The 25,726-nt window shown below is 44.7% G+C and overlaps 1 protein-coding gene across 1 annotated transcript in view; it reads left to right on the plus strand.

Moving 5' to 3' along the window:
* The first annotated feature begins 39 nt into the window (after positions 1 to 39).
* PTPRZ1 (protein tyrosine phosphatase receptor type Z1) overlaps positions 40 to 25,726 on the plus strand; it is a 205,948-nt gene continuing 180,261 nt past the window's right edge. The window contains exon 1 of the mRNA XM_075558612.1: positions 40 to 330. Within this exon, the coding sequence (XP_075414727.1) occupies positions 273 to 330 (58 nt within the window). The 5' untranslated portion in view covers positions 40 to 272. The remainder of the gene's footprint in view (positions 331 to 25,726) is intronic.

Raw genomic sequence — 25,726 nt, forward strand, 5'->3', positions numbered from 1 at the left:
GCCCCCCGGCACCTGGAGCCTGCGCTCCCAGCGCTCAGAGCACAGCGACAGCCGCCGGAGACGGAGACCCACACCCGCCCGCCAGCATGAGCCGGGGCTAGCTAGCGGCTCCCCGCCCGGCCCGACCCACCGCGCGCCGGCCTCTGGGTTCCTCGGCCCGGCGCGCACACTCCCGCTCCCACCAGTCGGCTGACGATCGCACAGCACTTCCCACCCGCTCCCCTCCCTCTTCACCCCGAGAAGCCCCGGGGAACCCCCCAGGCCGCCTCGAAATGTCCCCCGGAAAGTGCTTCCTCGCCTGCCTCCAGCTCCTGTGTGTGTGCCGCCTGGGTGAGTGCGAAGACCCCCGGGGAGCTTTGTCCCAGGGCGCGGAGGTGGGACGGGGCGGGAAGGGGGGGATTCCGTGGTCGGCACCGCTGGCTGCTGTCGCCATTAGCAAGCAGGAAAGGGGGGGACCATCAACTTCGATCCCGTGGTGGCGGTGGCGGCAGGGGAGTCAGTCTCGCGAGCAAGCACCCCCTTCCAGCCTGGACCTCGGTCACCTGCCTTCTGCGAGGCGAGGGGGAGAGGGGTACCTGCTGGGGTCACCAGGAGAGAGTGGGGGTACTGTATGGTGTCGGCTCCCGCCACTCGTCTCTTGAATAAATATCCAGAAATACAAAGGTGGCGGTGGCGAGGGGCGGGGGCAATCCACTCAATCGCATTTGTGTTCATTTTCAAGCTACAGGCATTGTGGATTAAAAAAAAAAAACACGTGTCACACACGCACACACCTGAAAGGTAGCAACCGAAACAAGCACCAACCTGACTTTTCAGTGTTTTCCAGTACTTTTCATTTAGTCACGTTCAAGTCCGGGCAGGTACTTTAAAAAGGGGCGGGGGGGGGTGGGTGGGAGAGTTTCAATCGAAATCGCTATCAGCGTGTTACCACTGTTGCCAAAGTCAGCGGAGAGCGTCAGGTTGATAGATTTATTCCCGAACCACCTTCCGGCCCCCTCCTCATTCAATACAGTACTGAGTGAGGTTGTGCTCTGGAGTCCCCAAGTGGAATATTTACCTGGGATGCAGATTCCTGTTTCTTTTCTCTTGGTCATGTAGGTGCCCTACTACTCCTCCCAGGCCCCACGCCCCCTCTTCACCCCATCCCTCCTCACCCCAATCCCCACCCTCACCATCTTCTCCAAGATCCTTATCTGGGAATTTTTACATTTCAAGAAAGAAAAGACTCACAGTCCCCCCAGTGTATCCCACCTTTCAGCAAATCTTTCCATCCTGATGGCCTGTAATACATACGGAAACATTTGTTTCGGCTTCCTTGGAAGTCAGCGAATATTGTGCCTAATGTGGGAAATGCAGCTACTTAGCACTTTTCATTTTAGACGGTTTTTAAGCAAGGGGATATTAACCTACATTTTCATCCAATAGATGGAGCTGCTCTTGGCAGAGCAACCTCTCCTAGCAGAAATCAGCTTCATGTTCCAAATAATGAGAATTGCATTTTGAACACGGTGCTAATTGCCCACAGCTCGCCCGCTCCAGGGGTATGCTTTACATCTCACTCCGGGAAGATGCTCCCCCGGGAGGTGGTGCCCACAGATGACTTGTAGGACATGCTGGGGAGTCTCTGGTCCTGGTTGACTCTGAAAGGAAGAGTGGACTCTGTAGGGGAAATGACATTTTAAAAACGTGCTCCTGTCTTCGGACGCACACCTGTTGCACTTAGGTGTGGTTGTGTCTTTATTATCGACCGCTTTCCTATTTTATCGGTCAAGTAACAAGAGTACAGATCTCACTCTGGAGGGAAGGGAGTGGGCAAGTATTGCTTTGGAGGTCTTCAAAGCCACCTACACGGAGGATATTCCCAGGTTAGTTTTTAATAGATATGAGCCCCGTTTTCATACAAGTCATCTTTTAAAAATTTAAGCCGGCAGTTCTGTTGCATAGCCTGAAGTTGTCCAACCATCGGACGTGTTAAAGAAATGTTCTTTAGACAAAAAGGAACATTGCAGAAAGAAACTCAAGACTCCTAAGGAGTCATTCATTTCCCTCTGCCGGTAGCAGCCACTCATCTGCTTGCACTCCCTAAAACTCGACTTTTTCTGGACATTGTATAGAAAAGGGGCCAGGTAATATGTAGTATTTTGTGCCTGTCTCTGGTCCCTTAGCATACTATGCCCCGAGCCCCGCCCTGCAGGGTTCAATGTCATAGTGGGAATTCCTGCTTTCTTGTTTTTTATGGCTGAATGATACTCCATTGAATAGATATGCCACATTTTGCAAAGGCTTTTTTCGGTGAAGCTCTGTAGTCTGCTGCTTTGGGCAGAGGCTTCAGTTTATTTGATGTTTCCTTTGATGCTTGCTACAACACTTAAATGTAAAGAACCAAATCGCCTAAGAAAGGCACAAGTGTATGTGGTGTCAAATGTTTGCCTGCCCTGGCACTCAGCATAGGTTTTGTTCCCTTGGAGAGTGGAAGGTGACTGGTTTTGTGTGTCTCCATGTTTTCACAAGCTGGCCTTTGATGTTGTGACCTACAGGCTGTCCTGGAGCCATTGGCGGTCTCAACTGGGATAGATGTTTCAATGGGGGCCAAGGGGGGGTGGTTTTGAATAAAACAAGATCTGTGACTCAGAAATAAGAGTCAGCCTCTATTTCCATTGCTTCTTTGTCAACATCACCCATAGGAGTGCTTGTGGGTGACTTTATTCATCATCTCTGCATCTAGGAGGTACCAGAACACCTAGAATGGATGCTCAGTGAAGTGGGGGCCAGATCTGTTCCTGCGGGATGACAGCTCCCATGCCGCTTGAATCTCTGCTTGCCTTTCTTAAGTCCTTTCCAGAAACAGGTTGTAACGTGAACCAGAATATCCACTGGTGGCAATGAAGAACATCTTGGCGCTTAGAGCTGTCATATTTCCTCAATCCAAGATGTCCTGATGTTTTAACTGAGTGTGTTCACCAGAGGAGCCCCGGCAGTGTGCTGCTTGAGCACTCTGCTGAGAACTGAAAGGTCTGTGGTAGAAGCTCAGCAGCCAATCCACGGGAGCTAGGCATGACAGCATGCGTCTACAAAGATTACAGTCCAGGGAACCACACGGGGCAGTTCTTCTCTGTCCTGTTGAGCTGCTCTGTATTGGAATTGACTTGATAGCAATGGGTTTGATCTTGAGCTTATATAGACCAACTGCTTTTCTTGGAAAGATCATCTATAGATTACATCAACAGACCAACGTTTTGCTTTTAAATGACTGATGGCCCAGGGGGGACTAAAGAGGGCTGCCATGCTGGGCAGAGGTGGGTTCAGCACCCAAACCAAGTACTGCTGTTGACACAGCAATCCCAGAGGGCAGGGTAGAACTGCTTCTTTGGGGTTTGGAGGAGTGTAAATCTTTACAGAAGCCAACAACCTCATCTTCCACCTGCAATCCAACATATTTTCCTCACCACACAACAGTGGGTGGGTCTGAACCACCTACCCTTTAGTTAGAAGCCAGGCACTTAAACCTCGGCACCACCAGGGCTCCTTTGGGCAGGGGGATGAGGGAAGATTTAATAGTCACTTGAGTTTAGTCATGTGCACAGTTCTGTCAAGAGTGGCCTGCGGCCTCAACTACTTTTAGCAGAGCTGGTTAGACGAGGCTTCTCAAGCTTCTGGGTGCACCAGAATAAGCCAGTCGCCAAGGCACAGTTTGCTGAATCCCACCGACTTTCTTATTCAGTAGGCAGAGAGCAGAGCCTGAGAAGCAACGCATCTAGCCAATTCCCAGAAGATGCTGATACTACTGCTCTGGGTTCACACGTTGACAATGACTGGGCTAGAGTGAGGTCTCTATTTTAGTCCTTTCTGGATAATTAAACAGTGCTTTTTTTTTTTTTTTTTTTACTATGAACTTGATTACTGGTAAACTCTCACCAAACCTGATTTCTGAGAAAATCACACCTGACCTATAGCACTAGAGACCATTTCTTTTCATCACAATCCTACAGGGCATAGTAAATCTTGCCCTACAGGCTGTAAATCTTATGGAAGCACACTGCCTCATGACTCTCTTTTTCTCTCTGGGTGGCTGGTGGGTTTGAACTGCCAACCATCCAGCTAGCTGCCCAGCCTTTAAGCACTGTGTAATCAAGTTTTGGTTTCTTATGCCTGAGAAAAATTCTTTGTCAAGTGCATGCACGACACACGATGCGGTGTTGTTCAGCATAAGGAGATTTTGAACCAGGGAGGCAGAAATTAAAGACGACTCCCAGATAATTTCGTAAGTGAATTTGGACACTAAAATCATTGGGAGGTTTCCTCCTGGGCGGAGAGCTTTGCAGATATAATGACCTACACGACTCCAGGGACTGGTTAATCTTGACCCACGAGACAGGTGTTCTGTACAGAGAAAATTGCACTGACTCTCCGGGAAGGAGGCTTCACTCTGAGTCACAGAGGAGTGGTGGATCTTCTAAGAGCTTTTTAGAAAAAGTTCCTTGTGAATGAAGACTCTTTGAATTAAGCAAGTTAATTCTTTGAATTAAGCAAAGCATACTCACTTCAAATGTACAAATATTTAGAAATATCCAACGATGTCCAGGTTCTGGATTTTCCCCTCAGGCTTAGTGCTGGAAGAACCTCATCGATGACACTCAACTCAGCCAGCATGTCTTCATTTACCAGAAGTGGGGCGGAGGGTCCCTATGAATGGGAAAGAGCTGACTCAAGGGCAGTGAGTTTGGTTTGGTTTAGGGACTTGGTAGAATCCACAATGTGGTGACTCAGCTTGGGCTACTTATCCTCGCCCAAATAAGTCATTTTCACAAATGCAACATGTTTCTTCTCCCCACTCCCCCTTAGGTACTGAGTAACTAGTCTCATTCAGAAAAGCAATGACTTGATTTACATTCCTTTGGCTCTCCTTTCTGGGCCGCCTGTGCAGGTTCCACTCGGGGGAGGTTTACCAGGAGAAAGCTTTGCATTGATGAGCCCTGTTCCACTCTCATGTCTGCACTGGAGATCTGGGGACTGGCAGAAAATTGTCTGTGTGGGAATTTTGCTTCTGGCAGAACTTCAGGTTTTTCTGGAAGCCTGAGCTACTCGGGATTCCCCACTGCCTTCGCTCCAAAGTTAGGGCTAACCTGGCAGCATTGCTTGACCTCCTCATTGCCAACCGTTCCAATGACAGCGTGGATATGGAACCCCACCGGGGCAGAGGCCCCCAGAGGAAGGCCTTGAGGAAGATATGCAGCTGGGTGGTGTGTTCCGTCGCCCTCTTCATTCTTGACTGGGTACCGGTCCAGTGCTGCCTGCCTTATGTACATTGTCATATTGAATCCACCTGTGACTCTTGGCGGGGCAGGGGTTTTCATTGTCTACATTTTACAAATGACGAAACGGAAGCACCCTGGAGTTGAATGTCTTACCCCTTGTCAGCCTGTCTGTCCCTGAACTGGCTTCACCAGTCACTCTCAGGAAATCCACCAGTTTGCGGTTGGGAAGTTACAAGCGATCTCTTTCATGACTTTTCTGTGTTCCTAATCTTGTGTTCCCGTTGTCTTTGCTGTCATTAATTAAGGCAGACGTTAGCTTTGTGCGTGCACTGTGCTGTGCCATCAAGTCGCCACTAAATCAAAATAAAAAACAGCCCATTGTCATGGACTTGATGCCAACTCATAGCAGCCCTATGAGAGAGAACAGAGCTGCCCCGTACGGTTTCCAAGGTAGTGAGCTAGATGGATGTTGACTGCTGCATCTTGTCTTTCTCCCACGGAGCAGACGGTGGGTTAAAAGCACTGACCTGGTCAACAGCTGAGAGCACTGACCCACCAGGGTTCCTTTTCGTATTCGGTAAAATGCAGAGCAGTTTAAGCAGTACTGGTTGCATACTAGTTAAGCTCTAGGCCATCAACTGCAAGTTGAGCGGTTCAAACCCACCAACCACTCCAAGGGAGAAAGTCGTGGCAGTCTGCTTTTATAAAGGTGGTGCTGGTGTTATTTGCTAAATGCCCGGGCTGGTCCCAACTCACTATGACCCTATGTACACTAGACCGAAACGCTGATCTTTCCTTCTTTGTTTTCCTTTTTAAAAATGACCTTTTGCTTTCTTCGTGGTTATGTATTTTTTTTATGTCATCCCACAGTCTGTAGGATCTTAGATGAGGGTTCATTGCTTCAAATCTGTTCTTCAGAGCTTCTCTAAACCCTGGCGGGATATACTCAAGGTTGTATTTTGTCTCTTACAGACATGTTTTAATTTTCTTCCTCTTCAACCTGAACTTACATATGAGCAATTGGTGGTCTGTTTCACAGTGGCCCCTGGGCTTATGGTGGGTGGTGAGATTGAGCTTCTTCATTGTCTCTTCCCACAGCTGCAGTCAATTAGATGCTGTGTACTTCATTTGATCAAGTGGTCATTTATATACACATATAGTGCCATTTATATAGTGGAAAAAAGTATTTGCAATGAAAAAGTCATTAGTCTTGCAAAATTCTTTCTTGCAATCTCCAGCTTTGTTTCTATCACCAAGGTCATATTTTCCAACTACCATTTCTTCTCCTTTGTATCCAACTTTTGCATTCCAAGAACTAGGAATTATTAATGCATTGTGATTGCATGTGTGCTCAATTTCAGTCTGAAAATGGTGACATACTTCATTAGCTTTCTGGGTTAGTGTATAAATTTTAATAATTAACTGGTCTCCCTTGTTGGTATACAGTCATCCTATCACAGACAGCATTGCACTTCAAGGTAAATCTTGAAGTGCCGCCGGAGCGGGAGCCGAGAGGGAGAGGACGGGTGGAGGGGTCGGGAGGAACGGGGAGTGGGGAAAAAAAAAATCTTGAAGTGTTCTTCTGGGTAATAAACATAACACCATTCCTTTCGAACTTGTTAATCTTGGCATAGTAAACCATGTGGTTGGCTAATCTGTCACTTTCAGCTCATTGGTGCATTTGGATATAGATTTTTATGTGTTCTATTATATATTGATGATTTCCAATTTTCCTAGATTCATACTTCGTACAATCCCTATTCTGATAATTAATAGATTTTTATAGCTGTTTCTTCTATTTTGAGTTATGTCTTCAGCATCAGTGTGGTGAAGGACCAGAATGCTTTACTCTGTCCAAGCTATTCAGGTTGCTTCTACTTTGAGAAGACAGCTCTTCCCCAGTCACTTTTTTGAGTGTCTCTCAGACTAAGGGACTCATCTTCTGTCATTATATTTAACACTGCCCCCCTCCTATTCAGAAGGTTTTCGGTGACTAATTTTTTTTTTCAGGAATAGATTGTTGGGTCACTAGTTGCAGGCTATCTTAGACAGGAAGCTACAATCTTCTCACCATGGGTGACAGGTTTCATTTTGGTAGTGACTTGTAAAGGCATCTGGGTGGCTCAATGATTGCAGCTGCTAACTGAAAGGTTCTTTGTTGAAACCGACCTTGTGGCTGGGCAGGAAAAAGACCCAGTGCTCTACTCCCAGAAAGATTACATCTCAGGAAGTTCTTTGAAGCAGGTCTACCTGTCGCCTGTGTGACAGAGCTCACTATCTGCTGAATTAACCTGATGACACCAAGAACAACAGTGACAGGTAGCTATTTAAATTAATGAAGTCACACTTGCCACGGGTCAAGTGCCCACTAGCCTTGTGTGCCCAGTGGCTACTACATGAAGCAGTGTACCTAGCTAGAGAACAGTCTCATCACTGCTGAATGTTTACTGCACGGCCCATTTAAAATATCACCACCACCAACAACAAAAAACAGTAAGTGATGGATGACTAGTACTGCTGAGAAGTTGTCGACTAAACTAGGAAAGACTTTAAAGTCATTAAGAGTGTCTAAGCGTGGCTGCGTATGAGCTCTTTTGGACCGGTGGTGTGTCAATCATACAAAAATCACAGAGACCTTCTCCTGACCTCAGGTCCACCTGAAGTATCAGAAAAAAATTCAAGGACCACTTTGTGAACTCTGGAAGCTGTGCGGCCAAGTGAGAAGGAGCAGAGACCACACCTACCCTCCTCTGGCTGTACTTGGGAGAAGAAAGATCTATCTCCCCACAAACACAACCTGATTGCCATCAGGCAGAGGTCAGACAAGCTTCCAGCCACCATCTTTCTTTATTCTGACACCAATGGTTCCTCCCAGGATATGCTACACCCCTGCTGGGTTCAATAACTGGGCACCGGCCGCAGCACGCTCACAAACAACACTCAAAACTATGAGGGTTTATTACGAAAGCCAACAGGTTACCCCAACCAGATTCAGAAAGCATTAAGAATACCGTTATTTGGTCCATAGCAACACTTCTCTCCTCGGCCAGCAGCTCCGTCTCTCTCTCTCAGTCAGTTTCTCAACCATGGAGTCCTTTGTTGACCAGGAAACCCACCTGCTGCTCAGCTGCAGTCTGGGCCCTCTGCTGCTCCGTCTCATGGTCTCCTTGCCGTGGCCTTTCTTGGCCATGCCTCACCACTTCAGGCTGGGATTTCCAACATACTCCACTGGTGGCTTTTCTTCCTCCGTGGTCCTGGGAATCCTCTTTGATCTGGCTCCTGCGATGGCTTAGTTCTTATTGCCAGGGAAGTGGCAGCTAAAACCGACCAATCACACACTCTCTTTGCACGCTCCCGCGCAGTCATTTGGTGGAAGTTATAAAGAGACGTGGATCGAAGAACCATAATAAGAAATGCCACTTCATGACAGTAGCACAGTGGGTTAAATGTTTGGCTGCTGACTGAATGGTCAGTGGCTCAAACCCACCCGATGCGCCATGGGAGAAAGATGAGATAGGCAGCTTTCATAAAGATTTACAGCCCCCCAAAGTCTCGGGAGCAGTGCCGCATTGTCTTACCGGTCACTGTGTGTTAGAATCCACTTGGCAACAGTTTGTTTTTGTTGTGTTTATAGACTGGCCTTGAGTACGAGCAGTTCACTGCTAGCTCAGGAGGAAGTACTTTGCTCCCACAGTACATTTTTCCTAATTTGTTCCCACACTCACCGCACTGTTTTGCAATTTATCTGTTTGCATGTGGTCTGGTCAGCCTGTCCTTCCACTAGACTAGCTCCTTTGGGGAAGGACTCTTATTTCATTCATCCTTGCATTCTCAGAGCTACTCCCTTGAGTAGTTGTTTCTGTTGCTTGCCTTCCAGTGAACTTCAACGCATGGCGATCCCCTCTGACTGAGTACAATGACTCCATAAGGTTTTCTAGTCTGTAAGCTTTACTGGAAGAGATGGCCCGGCCTCTCGCCCTTGGAGCCTCTGGGTGGGCTTGAAGCCAAGCTTGCCACTGTTGTGCCCATGGGCTCCTGTGCACGTGCAGTTGGTGCTCAGTCGATCTTCCAGACTAAGTTCATAAAGAGACAGTGCTGTGAAGTTTCCTGTATGGCAGCACGGATTTGCCATTGACACTGACCCACTTTCTCAGGCCTTCCCTTCCTCTAATTCTCTCCGCGACTCCCCGAGTGAAGCCCCTGTTCATCCTGACACACTCGTCTTTAATGTCACGCTGGGACTTCACTTTGGGTGATTGTCCCAGAAAACCACACATGAGTGTATCGCCTGTTTGTGCATGACGGCACAATCCATGCATAAACTTTAAAGCCCCATGGGGGAAACTGCATGTGTTGCTGCAGAGTAATAATGAGTGAACACTTCATTCTTGATGGATTGGCAGTAACAAGGTTGAAAAGTCTTGGAAACGAGAACAAAGGCATTATGTGTGTGCGTGTGTGTGCGTATATGTGTACGTGTGTGTGTGTTGTGTGAATGCCGATAAAAGGACAGCAGAAGTCATCATTGGGCCAAAACACAAAAATGAAACGCATTGCCCTTGAGTCAATTCCAGCGTACAATGAGCCTGCGAGGCAGGGTAGAACTGTCCCTGTGGGTTTCAGAGACTACGCCTGTATAGGAGTAGAGCACTTCCTCTTTCTCCTGCAGCAATGCTGAGGATTTTGACCTGTGACTTTGCAGTTGGTAGTCCAACACATAACCCACAACAGCAGCCGAGCTCCCATGGTGGGTACTGTCATCACCAATCCAAGAGATGAGGCACTGCTCCTGGTTTCGTCCAGTGTAGCAGATGCTGAGCAAATATTTGAACTGAACGGAACTAAGATGGAACAGGGCATGAGATGAATTACAAATCTTCCCAAAAGTCAAAAGTTGAAAAAGGAAGGCAGGCTTGCTTTGCTTTTCAGAACGTTGCTTTATTTTCTTCTCTCTGTTTCTCTCGATCCCCTCCTTTTATTTAATTTGGTGAGGGCTTTTTGTTGTTGTTCTGCTTAGTTCCTGCCCACATTCACCCCTTTTCACCGTGATTTAAGAAATCAAATCAAATCAAATTGGCCCAACAGCTTGATAAAGAGTTCTATGAGGATTTTTGATGCTATTTGGTATAATTAGTTGAAGTTCTTTTTACTGGGGGCTTAGGATTTAAAGTAACTTGAAAATATGAGTTGACATATTTTCTGCCTTAACATTCTGGTGCATTAAAATGAGAAGCATGTCTCACTTGCTTTTATCTTCTGCTGTTTTCACAAAGATCTTAATGCCCATTCTGCTAGTCAGGGTCCAGGCTGATGAAAACCTTTCTGACCTTGCTCCATAAGCATGCAGCATTTCAGGTTTCACAGTCACAAGTGACAAATTGTCACTACATTTCCTTGGAAGCGGAGATCTTCTAGAATTTGAAAAGGAGCCTTGGGGATGTAGAGGTGTAATGGCTAACCAAAAGGCTGGTGGTTCAAACCCCACAGCAGCATGTTTCAAAGGAATACTTGATTAATTAGTAAGAAAGAAGGATTTATCTATTAATATTCACTCCAGGACTCCAAACACTTTCTGACTTTTTGAGGATCATTTTACCATTTTTTCCCTCTTCCTCTCCCTTTAGCAAGTAGTTCAGCATTGTTACTGTCATGCACTGAGGTCTATTTCTTAAATAGCAAATCTGCAATAAGGAGTGCTGGTGGCACCAATGATACCTTCAGCTCTTCACCCAAAGGTTGGTGGTTTGAATCTACCCCACTGTCTCCAATGAGACATGGAGAAATGAAGAGCTGATACCAAGGGCTCAAGTAGAAAGAAAATGTCTTGAAAATGATGATGGCAACATATGCTTGACACAATGTGCTTGACACAATGGATGGATGGGTGGATTGTGATGAGTGGCACAAGCCCCCAATAAAATGTAACCTTTTTTAAAAAAGGTTACACCTGAGAGACCCCTGCAGGGTATCAGAGATACTTGACAATCTGGGTTTTGGTACTTGATATTTTCTATGAACTGATTAACCCAGTTCACTGAGTAGGAATCAGAGAAATTGTTGCTGTGGAAAATGATCTGTCACCAAGATGACAGTCACCACCAGAGTCCCCATTCTGTGCTTAGAACAACCCAATGGTGGCCACATATTTAAGGAACTTGCTAGAATTCGTCATCATTTTCCGTACCACCGTCATCACACCAAACAAAACCAACTCGAGTGACTTCCGAATTCACTTGTGATCTGGAGTCCTGTCTTCAATGAGATTTGTAGGGCGGCACCTCCCCTTGCAGCTGGGGTCGTGCCGGGTCTCCATCTGCCCACAGCGTGAGTGACAAGGCAGATACTCCATCTGCCCACAGCGTGAGTGACAAGGCAGATACTGGTGTCCTGTGTATTTCAGCGGGGGCGTGGCGGAGGGGAAAAGAAGGTTGACAACCTTTGGTTTAGGTCAATGGCTCTCACTCCTGGCTGCACTTAGGAATTCCCTGGGGAGCCTTTAAAGCACGGACTCGCCGCAGCTCACATCAGGCGGGCGTGGTGCGTGGGTGGCAGGGCGCCGATAAGGATATTATTCTTTCAAAAACTCCCAATTGATGACCGAGTTCAGCCAGGGTTTAAAACCACGAATCTAGGCCAGCCTCGTGATACAAGTACTCTTAGTTCATGCCTCTTAAGGTAGAGATTGGCAGGTTGTATGCTCTCCTAAGACAAAGCCAGCACCCAGAACAAAGGCCTGGGAAAACTTCCCACCCCTCTCTTCTCCTCTCAAGGCCGTGTCAGTTTCACAGTCACCCTGGAAGGAGGAATATGGACCAGAGTGGTTGAGGAGGCCAGTCAGGCCTGGAATTGGGCCGCAAATTCATCTGGGAAGTCCCAGGTGGCCTTCACCAGCACCCAGTATCTGTCGTTTCATCCACTATTGCAGAGACAGGCTGTCACCCTTTCTGGCTTGTTTTCTTTCTCCAGGCAGAACTTGTTAGAATCGGATTTTTCATTTTCTGTTCTATGAGGAGGCTTCAAAAAGTTCCTGAAAAAATATCCCATTATTACCTTTGCATTGCATTTGCCAATACACTGTTTGAAGCTCTCTCATATCATAGACATAAGACATGGCTCGATTTAATCATTCTAACAATTGGTTTTGCACCTGTTTTTAAAACAAAACTTTTATGTCTTATCAGGCTCAGGTTCCTTGTTTTCACTGTGCTTCAGAAAGAATCCCGGGGAATAAAGTGGAATTTAAAGATAATGAAAAGTTTTCTCCAAACCTTTGAAGTTCCCTCACGTGTAAAGCTCATCCATTGCTCCATTAAAAAATAAAATTAACCATCGACCTTTGTTCCTGGCACCAATGATGATCTTACTATTCTTAGCAGTCAGGCTGTGAGTCTTTGGGGAGCATCTTCCACAGGCCGAGTCTGCCCCATGGGAGAATATTTCCCGCGTAGTCTGGAAACTTCCTAAGAGAAAGGAATCTAGAAGCAAGTACCTTGCACTTCTGAGAGTTGACAGAGTGACAGAGTCTGGAAGCATGAAAAATACACCCCCCCACCTCCTCTGGAAGGTTTCTAGTAGGAGACAGGGGTGGAGGGAGACCAGGCAGGGTATATGGGTGGTTTTGAAGGCAAAACACATTAGTGGCCAAAAGGGTGTGTGGTCTCATGCCCTGCAACTACTCCATTACAACTTCCAGAGAGCTGTAATGGAGTAGAACTGCCCATCATGTTTCCTAGGGCATCATCTTTGGAGGAGTAGACTTACGTTGATGAGGTTCTAACTGCCAACCTCTTAGGCTACCAGCTGAGCCTTGAATCATTCCTGAGCTAGCCTATGCAATGGGACATTTGGGAAGAGAAAGTGGAAGTTGATGAAAAGCCTCTACTGATAGCTGGGACGTGTGGTGGCTCATGGAAGAGCCTGGCATTTGGAACGTACCGTATCCAGTGGGAACTGTTGAGGGATTTTGAGTCATGGAAAGACTGGAGCGGCTTTCCTCACTTGATGAAGGTAATTCAGGCATCAGAGTGGAGGTTGGCTTGGAGCAGAGTGAGACTAGGAATCGGGGCGCTCAGTTGAAAGACGAGTACAGAGTGGAAATTGAGCAGAGCATTTGGAAGGACAGGTAGTCCCCAGGTTTTGAACTAGGTTTGCTGGTGGTGTATCAATCAGAACAGATCACAGAGGTTCAGACGGAGCCTTGGTTTAGTGAAAGAGACGATTCAACACTTGTTCAGCGAAGTAACAGCTGCTCACTCAGCAAATGAAGGGGATGTCCATGAAGACTGTGCTGCTTGGAAGGGGCTGGGTCCAGTCGGTTCAAGGTCAGGGCGACTCTGGATAACGTTACAGGGTAAGTAGGAGCTGTCCACAAGCCAGGGGACTGACAGAATGTGGGTAAAACCATTTTCTTTATGTAATATTTTAATGTTTGCATCAGAAAACGGAAGGGAGCGTGGAGGCACCACCACCTCTCTATCTCTCGGGGAGAAGAGAGACAAAGCGAAAATGATAGTTTGAAACATGCTTTTCCCTTGAACAGTAGAACTCGGCATTGGCTACTGCCAGGCACAGGAATCCATGCCAGGTGGGCATTTCCTCTGGACTGATTTAACTCAGTGGCTTATGGAGCAAAAAGAAGCCATTTTGCTGCTTAAAATGATCTGTTTTCATAGGGACCATAGCTACAACCTGGCTATAAAACCAACCAACCAAATCCCCTTTTCCCTAAAGACGGGAAGGATTTGAGCATATTTGTAGCATTGGGCTTTTCTTATCAAGTGCCCATCTCAAAATGATTATCTTACCTGTAGAATGCCTCTACCTGCCCGTCCTGTATGGGCACACGTGCCATATGGACATTTTCGACAGTCGTCTACCAATAAGCGGGCTTTCGTCCTAGCTTCTAGAGCAGATCACATGTGTAGATGAAGATCTCTGCAAATTGCTTATAAACTGTGATTCACATAAAGACAATGCAAGGAAACATCATTCGTCCACAGAGTAGGCTTTCCAGACTTGGTTTTAGAAATGTTCTTTCTTTTAATTTGTGAAAAAAGGCAAAAGCGTTTTGTCATCTGTCGTTCACCTACATTAAGGATACGTTACATTTGCCAATGCAAAAGTGGCAGCTGTCAAGGACTGAAATGTAAGTGTTGTGTGTGTGTGTGTGTGTGTGTGTGCATGTCCTTCCCTGATTGCTGTCGTAAAATATGGATACATTATGCTATAGAAGAGTTGGATGCAAGACATTTGCTCATTTGAAAAGTTTGACTAGATATTCATGGAAAATATTTGCTTACAATAAAACTTGCTTTGTGAGTGATGAAATGTCATGTAGTGCCATGCACACACACACATATGCATATATCAATATACCCGAGAAAGACCTGTATGTATTTATTTATAAGTAGGTATGTATTTCTTCTTCAATGCTTTATTTTGGGCATTGAAACATTATCTGTTCTTTAGGGAAAAGGTGACTTCGTTTAGGGAAGAGTGTGTAAGCGTACTGGTGAGTAGTTTCCTATATCTTTTGAGCCCAGCTTTTTCCTATCTCCACCATAACAGACAGGACAAGGAGAGGGTCTGAACGTGGTACTGTCCCTCTCTGAAGGAGGACTTGGGCCCAGTTTTGATCAGTAGAACTCAATTCTGTGGTCCTTCCTCAGGTACCGACAGTATGCTCAATGTTGTGCTGGGAACGTTGGTAAAAACCCCTTTATCTGCAAGAAGTAATCTAGTTACAGATATAAGTCATACCATGATGCAGGCATCGCTGAACAGAAAAAAGAAAATGACATGTTAGATTGCATGAATCTGACTAAGTCTGTGAGCAGACAAAGCGGAGAGACAACATAGGCGGGGGTGGGCTGGGTGGGGGAAAAGGCAGAGACAGAATCAAAACCTGGATTCAGGAACAAATGCTTCTCTGAGCCTGTGAGCAAAGGTTTTTCTTCTTGGATCAGGAGCCTGTGCTGTTCATTCATGTGGTTCGTGCAACAATGTAAGCCTTTTTACATCCTACCACCAGGAATCCTCCATCCCTTCCTTATTTTATTTCTTTATGTGTTGCTCGGTTCAGAAACCAGAAAGATACGCCTATATCACTTGTTTCAGATGATTTACTTTTAAGAAAACCTTGGGTAGAGAAATTAGTTGGCACCTCTGCTTGGAAATGTGTGGTCTTCTCCTCACTGTTTCACCCTACCTCCTTCAAAACAGTGGTGGAAGCAGGTAAACACACTAGCAAAATGTGCACTTGGGAATGTTGCCTGTTTCTAGTATACTGCCTGGGAGTCCTACTTGATACTTGATACAGTTTCCAGAGTTGAAGTTATTTGCATGTTTATAGGTCCAGGTCCAATTTGGTTTCTTTCAATAGTTTGTTGGCATGCAAATTTAATTTTTCACTCATACTAAGAAACTGTGTGCAATCATCCCCACAGTCAATTTCAGAACATTTTCATCTGGTCCTCATTGTTGTGAGTTTCCGAGTTCCCCTGTCCTTCCCTGCCATGCCCCTTGGCAATGATCAATTCAGTTAGTGTCCCTATAGAGCAATCTATCTTGGAGTTCATATGCAGAAAACCAGACAAAATACAAACAAAGACCAGATGCTATTCTTCGTGATAGCTGGGCTCCATCTGGTTTCTTCACCACACTTTCTGTAGCACCCATATCTTCAGTGGTCTCTCCATTAGGGGGAGCGTCAAGCATTAACCTGGAGCTAGAATGAAGTGTGAGGCCCACATTCCAGGCCCACTTGGGCCATCATGTTTGTTTGTGGCAGCTTCTATTTTGTGAAAAAGTAAATTCTAAGTGCTGACATTTCATGAGTGAGTTGGTTTGCAGATCTGGCTACTCGGAGAGGTTTTGAACCAAGAGGGCAACACAGATGGCAAAGTGGGTTCCTGTGAAGGAATTGGGTCATTTTTAGTTTGGTAAATGTGGTTAGTGCACGCTACCCTTAAATCCTTTAAAACACAGTAATCTAGAAACCATCCATTCTCCCATAGAACCCCATATACTTTGGTCTGGCCTATGAGTCACTGAGTCAAGCTTATTTCTTCTCTCTAACATTTTATGACTTCTTAAGACTACTCAATATTATCTTACCAGAAAAATCAAGCCCACACAAGATGCTTCTGTATTCCTCAGTGAGTTATTCAAAATTGTATGCTAACCTGTCCACCTCTCTGCTCCCCTAAAAGTAGACAGAACACCCATAAGAAAGGGTTCTTGTTCCCTACTGGAGGGAGTTTTCCAATGTGCCCCCCCCTTCTTCCTCCTATTTAAAATGCAAATCCTGTCACTTTGGAAAACACACAAAAAGAAGCAGCAGCAACACAGTTTTTCCCCGACTTGGGGAGAGGTTAGGCTGTATTAGCGACAGTGGCATTCAGGCACGGGAGGATAAGAAAATAGTTAGCCCAAAATTCTCTCTCCTACTGACAAGAACATGTCAACTCTTTCATTGTGAGTCAAACTGCATCTTCTCTGAGTAATGACAGAAAAAGTGTGCCCTCATGCAGCCAATTTAATTTTTAAATACAGGAGGAATGCTGTGTGTGTGTGTGTGTGTTGCCAGGTTTTGAGTCCTTGGCATCTCGTCGGAGGGAGATGTGTCTGGTTGATTGCACAACTGCCGAAAACACAGAAAATAGGTCATCAAACAATGATTGATATGGACTTCATCTGGGTGGAAGTAATTATGTTTGTGTATTTCAGTCTCTCGCCATCCAATATGACAGACCATTCCAGTGAGAACATTTTAATACATTAACCTACAATCCTACTTCAGATTTATAGGCTAGAGTATGTGTTCTCACCAATCAAAGTTGACAGAATCCATCTATGATAGCAATAGAGAATGGAATGTTTTATATGTCCTCATTCATTCATGTAAAACCCCCAAACATACATACTAATGGATGAAACCACAGAGTTTCATATTATTAAATAACACGCACACACATACACATACACACACGCCCATAAAAACAGAAATAAATCCATCCCATGTGAACCTAGGAAACCTGCACCAACTTGCTGTATACCCACCGCCCTTCAGTCGTGCTGACTCATAGTGGTCGTGGACAGGGTTTCCAATGCTGTAGATCTTTGTGGGAACAAATAGCTTCATCTTTCCCTTTCAGCCCTGCTGGGTTCAAAACCGATAACCTCATGGTTGTTACTTGACATCAAGTTTTGTTTGTTTGTCCAAGGTCAGTATTTATTTGTACGCTGTCGGTCATCGATGTTGGAGTGTTTGGAGGAACTTGGATTTTAGGAGAAGGAATCCTCTTTCATAGAAAGGTTTCTGTAATTTTCAGAGAGAAAATCTTCTGCGACTGACTTCAGGAATGAAACCTCGAGGGACAAGGGTCTCCATTAATCAAGGAAAAAAACATGGAAGCATCTGCTCTGCTCATCACTAGGAAAGCCAATGGGCTGATGTCAATCTTGACATCCATCTTGGGATGGATGCACGTAGGGGGACATGGGAGCTGTTTCAGACCGGGAGCTCAGTCTTCCCCTTGCATTCTTAGGCTGCTTTACATCACTGTCTCCCACACGATGTCCAGCATCCTCTGCAGGACTCTCCACGGCACGTTCCTTGTGTTTCCATAGCTGCGTTTTCTTGCGTGCACTCCCCTCGCCCCTTTCTCAGGAGCATGGTCTTCTGAAGAAATAGATTCTCTGGGCTCAAAAGATATCTTGCCTAACCAGCAGGTGCTCAGAAAATATTTGTGGCACAACTGAGTGACTGACACACCTTGCAAAGCAGCCACTTTAATGAAAGAAAACACACTCAACTTTAATCCTGTCCATGGTTAACTGGTGCCGCCACCCCAACTCACTCAACACGCTCTTCAGCAGAACAAGAGACGCGGGATCACATTTCCAGCATTGGGAATTAGAATTCCATTCACCCTCAAGTTCACTCCCTCCCTCTTATTTCAAAAAAAGGTGGACGAAAAGTAGGTCAATCAAATCACATTCTCACTTGCAGAGATCCAAGAGCCCATATAGATTTTGAACTGAATTGGCACACCATCGGGGACAACTTCCTAGGGGCTTTTGCGGTTGGCATTCAGACTTTGAAGAAGAAAAAATAAGAGATTGGAATAGAGTACAATAGTGAATGCAGAAGAAAAGAGGAGAGATGACTGGGGCCAGCAACACGAGAGAAAGAGAACTCTAAGTTTCTTTCTTTTAAGTAGCGGTGGGAGAATCCGAGTTTTGGCCTGCGCGGCGGATGCACCATTTCTATGGGTCAGTTTCCCCTATGTTTCCTGTCGAGCCAGGGTCTAAATGAAACAAAGAGATACCGGATCCCTCTCACTCACACCTCCTCATCCCTCCAACGCTGCAACCAGTGCCAGCCAAGAGCATTTCGCTCGGTTCCTTTTATCCTTTTTGACCACGAACGAGATTGGAGATATGTGAGATCCTGTTGGATTCAGGGGTGGGGAAAGCCCTGTATAGTTCCGTGCCGCTGCTTACCTGCTCCTCTCAATAGCTGTATTGTCAGCCTATTATTGTGGATCTAATGCTTTAAAATTTCTGTGCAGCCTATCTTTTCAATGTGTGGAGTAAAGGCTATTTCCCTTAGAGAATAGAGCCAGTGTTCTCGAAACTTGAAAGTCTTAAAAAATGGAGCAATAGTAGTGTTTCGCTGGACTCTTAACAAAACCAAGGGCAGGGAGGGGCATTCTATATTTTATGAATTGGAATTTCTCCTGTTTGGGCCACTAAGTTTGCAATCGACCCTGAGGGTCTATACTAAGACCTATACTAAGATCTAAAATGCTAAGACCTAAGATTGCACATTTGAAGAGAAAAAAGAGTTTTAAAATTAAAAGTATTGTTGAAAAAAACAAACTCACCACCACTGAATGCATATCAACTCATAGTGACTCTATAAGGCAGGCAAGAACTGTTCCTGTAGGTGGTTGAGACTATAAACATTTATAGGCGTATAAAGCATTATCTTTCTCCAAAGGGGCTGGTGGTTTCAAACTGCTGACCTTGCCCTTAGCAGCCCCACACATAACCACTATGCCACAGGGGTACAAAAGTATACTAGAGTGAAGTAAGTGTTTAGTGGAAGACTACAAAAGATGGAGTTTGGTTTAATAAAAACAGTGTAAGTCAATCTGACATTGGGAGACACATAGACTTATTTATGCAGATGTCTGTAACTGGCCCTTCCTGGGAGCGGCAGTAATAAGAAAGCTTGATCAGGAAAATGATCATCCTGATTAGAAGGATTCAGAACCCCATCGGCATTGAGTTGAATCTGAGTCATAGTAACCCTAAACGACATAGTACTAGAATGGTTCCTTAGGAGTTCTAAGACTCTATGTGTTTTTAGGGGAGACCTAGTGGTGTAGTGGTTATGGCTGGTGCTGCCAACCACAAGGTCAGCAGTTTGAAACCACCAGCCACGTCTCAGGAGAAAGAAAAGGCTTTCCACTCCCATAAAGAATTACAGTCCTGAAAACCACAGGGGGAGTTCTACCCGATGGGGTCGCTGTGAGTCGGCATGGACTCCATGGCCAGGCATTGGGAAGTTTTTTCAGGAGCAGACAGGCTCCTCTTTCCCCCTCAGAGTAGCTTTGCCCCCGTTTGCCATTCACAGGCCAACACTTCATTCACTATGTCACAAGAGCTTCTTAGAACCAGACAAAGGAGTCACTACAATGCATAATCGCATTTACTTAAAAAACATTCCTTTTTAATTTTGTATGAATTGTACAAATATTGAAAAAATAGCTTATTTAAAAAATTCTTTCTAGATGTGGATTTTAGTATGCCCAGGACAAATTATAATCAATACGATAGAAAAGCAAAGTTATGAGAAAATAGTATTAAAATGAAGAGCTTTTGTTTGTACTCTATCCTTGTTAGAAATAACAATATTGGATCTGATGAAGAATTGGAAAATACTTATGGGCAATGATTAAGTTTCTGGGGGGACTTTGGGAAAACCAGGTTTTAAAAAGCTGTTGTGTAAGGAACGAATTAGATTGTTAAACTTTTCATTGATGAGTACACAGAGGATTTGGGTAGATTTAACATTAATTTTTAAGAGATGTGATCTTTTTATCCGGGGGTTGAAAGGCTTTTAATTGGTTTCCTTCTTTAAAACTGAAGCTAGAGTCAAATGCTCAGTAAGCAGAGCCTTACACTAGAGTTCTTTGCAGTCATATAATTAGGTCTGGTCTGTGTTTGTAAAAAGCTTTACTGTGGTTTGAGAAGCTTTTTGAGAAGAAATGGCCTTCTTTGTAAAAGTAGGAAGGGTCATCAAATACCAGGGCACACATAAAGATGGCCAGAACTCGGGAGTCTGTCTAGCCTGAAGCAAGACTGTGTGAAAGCATCTGTTAATGGTGGCATCTTTTGTTGAAGGGAGAGACTAAAGATGCCACCATAAGAACTTCATTCTTCAGCTAGAGAATAAGAGTCCTGGTGGTATAGTGGTTGCACATTGGGCTGCTTACTGCAAGGTCAGCAGTTTGAAACCACCAGCTGCTCCACAGGAGAAAGCAGAGGCTTTCTACGCCCATAAAGAGTTACAATCTGGGAAACCCAGAGAGCAGTTCTACTCTGTCCTGTTACAGGGTCACTAGAAGTCCGAATTTATTCTGTGGCAGTGAGTTTTTTGTTTTCTATTTATTTTAGAACTATTTTTTTTCCCTCCCATCCATCCAAGCATTTTTTTGTTTGTTTGGTGTTTTTTATTTTCCCAAAGCATTAGCCTAACAGTAATAATAAAAATTAATAAACGTAGTTCAAATAATGGGTGTTTCTAAGCACACTCCCATTAAAAACTGAAACCAAAACACTCCTTTCTTGATTTTTGTGCTATTTCTTTCCATCCACGGACAGATAACCCATTGGAATGTGTTCTATGCTCATAGACTTCCATTGGCTTTTCTCCAAGATGCTCTTAAGCTCCTTCTAAACCGGCTTTTGCTCCCAACACTCGCAGACACGGCCCTTCTTAAGATGCCCAGTTGTTATTCTCTGTCCTCCTTGTATTGATCTGCAAATAGCTTTTAACCAGTTCTTATTCTGTAGAAACTCATTAATTTGACTTCTAAACCATCATCCTTGCCCATTTTTCCTTCCGCATTTGCCTATCTGGTTCTTGTTTGCAGGTTAAGCATTGGGGTTCTAAGCACAAGGTTGGCGGTTCAAACCCACCAGCCACTGGCATGGGAGATAGATAAAGCAGTCTGTTCCCATGAAGTCTTAGAGTTTGGGAAGCTCGTGGAACAGTTCTACAGGGTTCTGAATCAGTATTGACTCAATGGCAGTGGGTTTCTCATATCTCCAACTTGTAAACATTGCAGTCTCTAAGACTCCTTCCTTGGATAGCATTTCTTTTCCGACCACACCATTGTCATGGTTACCTCCTTATCTATTGTCTACCTTGGTGCCACCTGAGCTCCTATCTCTGGACTGGAATGCCTACCTGAATTCCTCAGTCATCTATCTAACTTCCCATTAGCTATTTTATATACTTCTTCAATATGTCTTATCCCAAATCAATCTCCTACTCTACTCTTTCCCCAATCCAACCCTAAACCCACAATTTCCTGCATTTCAGTAAGTGGAAACTTCACTCTTTCAGTTGCTCGAGCCAATTAAAATTATCTTTGATTCTTTCTTATCTCTCTCTCTCTCTCATCCAGCTCTGAGGACACTGTGCTGGTTTGGACTTCAGTATATCTGCTGGGCTATCTTTTTCTCATGATGTTTATCCGGGGATCTCATTATTTCTTACTTGGATTCTAGCAATAACTTCCCTTCTCTCTGCTTTGGTTTAGCAAGACAACCAGGGTCATTTTGTTCAAATGGAAGTCAGGTTTTGTCACACACACACACACACACACACACACACACACACACACACACACACACACACACACACACACACCAGTTTCCTGTCTCTTTAGTGTTTCCATTGAGCCCTGAATGTTCTAGCCTTCTGTTACTTCTCTAATTGCCTGCAGTGCTTCTCTCCCACTCTCTGTTCTTGCTACACTGGCCTCCTGGCTGCTGCTGAATCACCCAAGCACACTCTCTGCACCGCCTTTGTCTTTGCTACTCTGTCTGAAATCCCTTTTCTTTACAACTCTTTATAACCCACTTCCTCACCTCCTTTGGTTCTTGCTCAAAAGCTACCTCTTATGGACGCTTTCCCTGACTACCCTGTTGTTAAGACTGTAACTCTCCCAACCGGCAAGTACTCCTTATCATCTCCTTTCATTTTCCTCCTTAGTGTTTGCTACTTACATATTTTACAAAAGTTTCAAAGTCGCTTAATTGTCCGTCTCCTCACATTCAAATGCAAGTTCCACCAGGCTCTGTGTGTTGGCTCACTATAACACCGCCATTCCGCATACTAGCATAGACTAGGTGTTCGGTAACTATGTGTTTGTTGAATGAATGAGTGAGTGCATAAAACATCCCTGTTTTGTTTGTTTTTTTTAAGTCCATTTTTGTTTGAATCCAATTTTGTCCCTTTTTAAAATTTGCCTGGCCATATAAGATTGTTTAAGCATGAGTTTTTTTTGACATTTCTGTAACTTTGTATTAACTGACACTTGAAAAATCATATGGCTAATTTTCAACCTCATCTAAAATATTTTCTTTCCCTTATGTTTTAAATGGACTTGTTTGTCACTAAACTCTTCAAGTCCATTTCTGTTCTACTTTTGCTACCGTACCTCCCCCCACCTCCCCACCCACCCCAACCCCCCACACTTTCAATCTTCATAGGCACTGAGATCGATATTTAGGGATCCGAGGGAAGCCTTTTTTGAAATCGTACTGTTTTTTCTTCTCATGTCCTTTCTCTATCTTGTATTATTACTTCCATATATATATATGCATCTTCCTTGTTTTACTTGCTTGCTGTTTTTTGCTTTATGTACCGTCTAGTCTTTACATTTCGCTTCCCTTGTATCACATTTTAGCTCTTCTTTTCATGAACTGGTAGAATGCTTTCACCATTTTTTAAAAATGTGATTGCCAAGAGGGAAACTCTGCTTGAGCCTTTCACTACAGTGGACCTGAAATGCTTTACCACCCAGAACCACCAACCAGCTTTCTTCAACTTCCCTTCTACTGCTATGGATATTGGAAACTGAGTTGTTATTTAAATCCATAACATTTTTACTAAATTAGCATTCATAATTAGTTCAGTAACCAGCTTTATATAACTTATTTGGACTACTTTTTTACTTGTCGCTTACAGATAGTTATTTTAGTTCACAATTTTCTCATTCTTGGTTGGATAGCACTCTAATCTTTATTTCAAAGATACTTAACCCCCTTAGCCCCAATCCCATACTCTGTAACTGTGGCTCATAGTGACTTTGAAGGAGACTGGTGCTCCACAAGGTCTCCACTGCTGATTTTCCTAAAACTCATTGCCATACTTTTCTATTGACATGCATCTAGGTGCACTTAAACTGTTAACCCTTTGGTTAGCAGCCAAGGAAGTTAGCCAATGTGTCAACTAGGGACTTTTAAAATTTTTCAAGCATATTGCTATTGAGTCAATTCCAACTCATAACCTCATAGCAACAACATAGGGCAAAATAAAACTACCTATAAGGCAGATTTGGCGACGGAAAGAAAGAAGACAAAGGGAGAAAAATAGTTTTGAAGGTTTATTTCAGAGCTCCTGGGTGAGGTTCATGGGTCCCTAGTTGGGCCAGAGAAGTCATGCTGCCTGGGATGGAGGGGAAGTGTTTTATAGTACTGGTCTGAGGTAAAGGCAATTGAGGAGTTGCCCATTGCAGTCTGGCTGCTTTGTAAGCTGGCCAGTTAGTAACACCATAACAATGTAATGCTTATATAGAGCTGCTGTTCATCTGCATCTGGGCTTTATAGGCCATCATCAGGAGTTATAGGCACGATTGTCCACTGTCATCAAGGTAATTGCTCCACTTGCCTGCCCCACCGGTCGCTGTTTCTACCTAACAGTCCAGTCTCTTTTGATAATAAGGGAAGTTGTAGTGTATCTGGCTGCTTCCTGATAGTAGGGGGCATCATGGGTTTAGACACCGGAGCAGGCAGAAAGGTGAGGGGAGTAGGGTGGTTTGCTGGTGCGAAAGCGGGTGTATGAATGGAGAAGAAGTTGATTCACTGTGACCCTGGGTAGCTCTTATAAACGCATCTGGATAAATCTGAGAAAACATGGAGCTAAGAGAAAAAATAAAGAGATGAGCATTAGTGACCCTAGTAGGGGCAACAACCAGTTGGCTAATGGGGATTGCAGCTAGCCAAACGGGGAGTAACTTGTCCTTCTGTGACCACAAAGGTCCTTTCTTAGGCGTGTCAGTGCTTCTATGTTTTGCTCCACGACCCCTGATTCATTGATGTAATAGCAACACTCTTCCCTGAGGAAGAGGCAGGTACCCCCTTTTTCAGAGGCGAGAAGATCTAAGGCCCATCTTTTATAGGGCAGCTTGGGCCAAAAAAGTGAACTGGTGCTGCAATGAGGTCAAAGAGGCTGAGATAGACTCCAGGGCAATCTGTAATTGGTCTTCGAAATCTTGTGCTGAGATGATGGAGTGGCTGAGCGCACCTCCAGCTACTCCAGATGCCAAAACTGAAGAGGTTAGGCTTATACCTACCATTATCAGTAGGAATACTGCTTTTCTTGACCTTTGGATGGGGAGTAACCATGCTAATTCACATTGACTACACAGGGTGAGCTGAGGAACTACAGTAACTGGAAAACAAGGTCCTGCTGTGGAAGAATTCACACATTTAGTTAAAGTTCCATTGCACCAAAAGAATTGTCCAGGGTTGATATTCTGAGCATTAACCGTTATATTATGTCTACAAACTCCCTGGGGAGACAAACCATCTACATTCTTATCTGTGAAGTAACAGACTCGCTACAGCTAAGTTTGATTTACTTCTTCTGGCTCCCATAGTGGGACCCGACTCAATGGGCGGTACATTCTGTTAGGAGAGCTTCTGTGGGAATAAGCCTACCAAAGTTGATGGGATGGCGGCTAGCAGAGGTCTTTGGAGAGAGGCGTACAGGAAGCAGTGAGTAATATTGTGGATTGCATGAGTTTGATTAAGGAAAAGTAGAGTATGTCAGATTATTTGGACCCATGAGGACAGGGCAGTAGTCTGAAGTTTGTGAGATATTTGGTTTTGAAGTGTTTGTTCGGCTTAAAGAATGTTGGTGGAGATTTGTACCAGGGTTAGAGGGGCTAAAACATATTCCCTGTGAAAGCTGATGCTGCCTGAGGGGTGGGCACTGTATCCAGTGGGATCAGGGGAATGGTAAAAACAAACAAACAAACAAACAAAAAAGCATCCTTGAGGTCTAAATCAGAAAAGTGGGTAGTGGAAGGGCGAATGTGTGACAAAAGAGTGTAGGGCGTAGGGACTAAAGGGTATATAGGAATAACAGCTTCATTAATGAGGCG

The sequence above is a fragment of the Tenrec ecaudatus genome, chromosome 9 (assembly GCF_050624435.1).
Source record: "Tenrec ecaudatus isolate mTenEca1 chromosome 9, mTenEca1.hap1, whole genome shotgun sequence".
Taxonomy (NCBI): domain Eukaryota; kingdom Metazoa; phylum Chordata; class Mammalia; order Afrosoricida; family Tenrecidae; genus Tenrec; species Tenrec ecaudatus.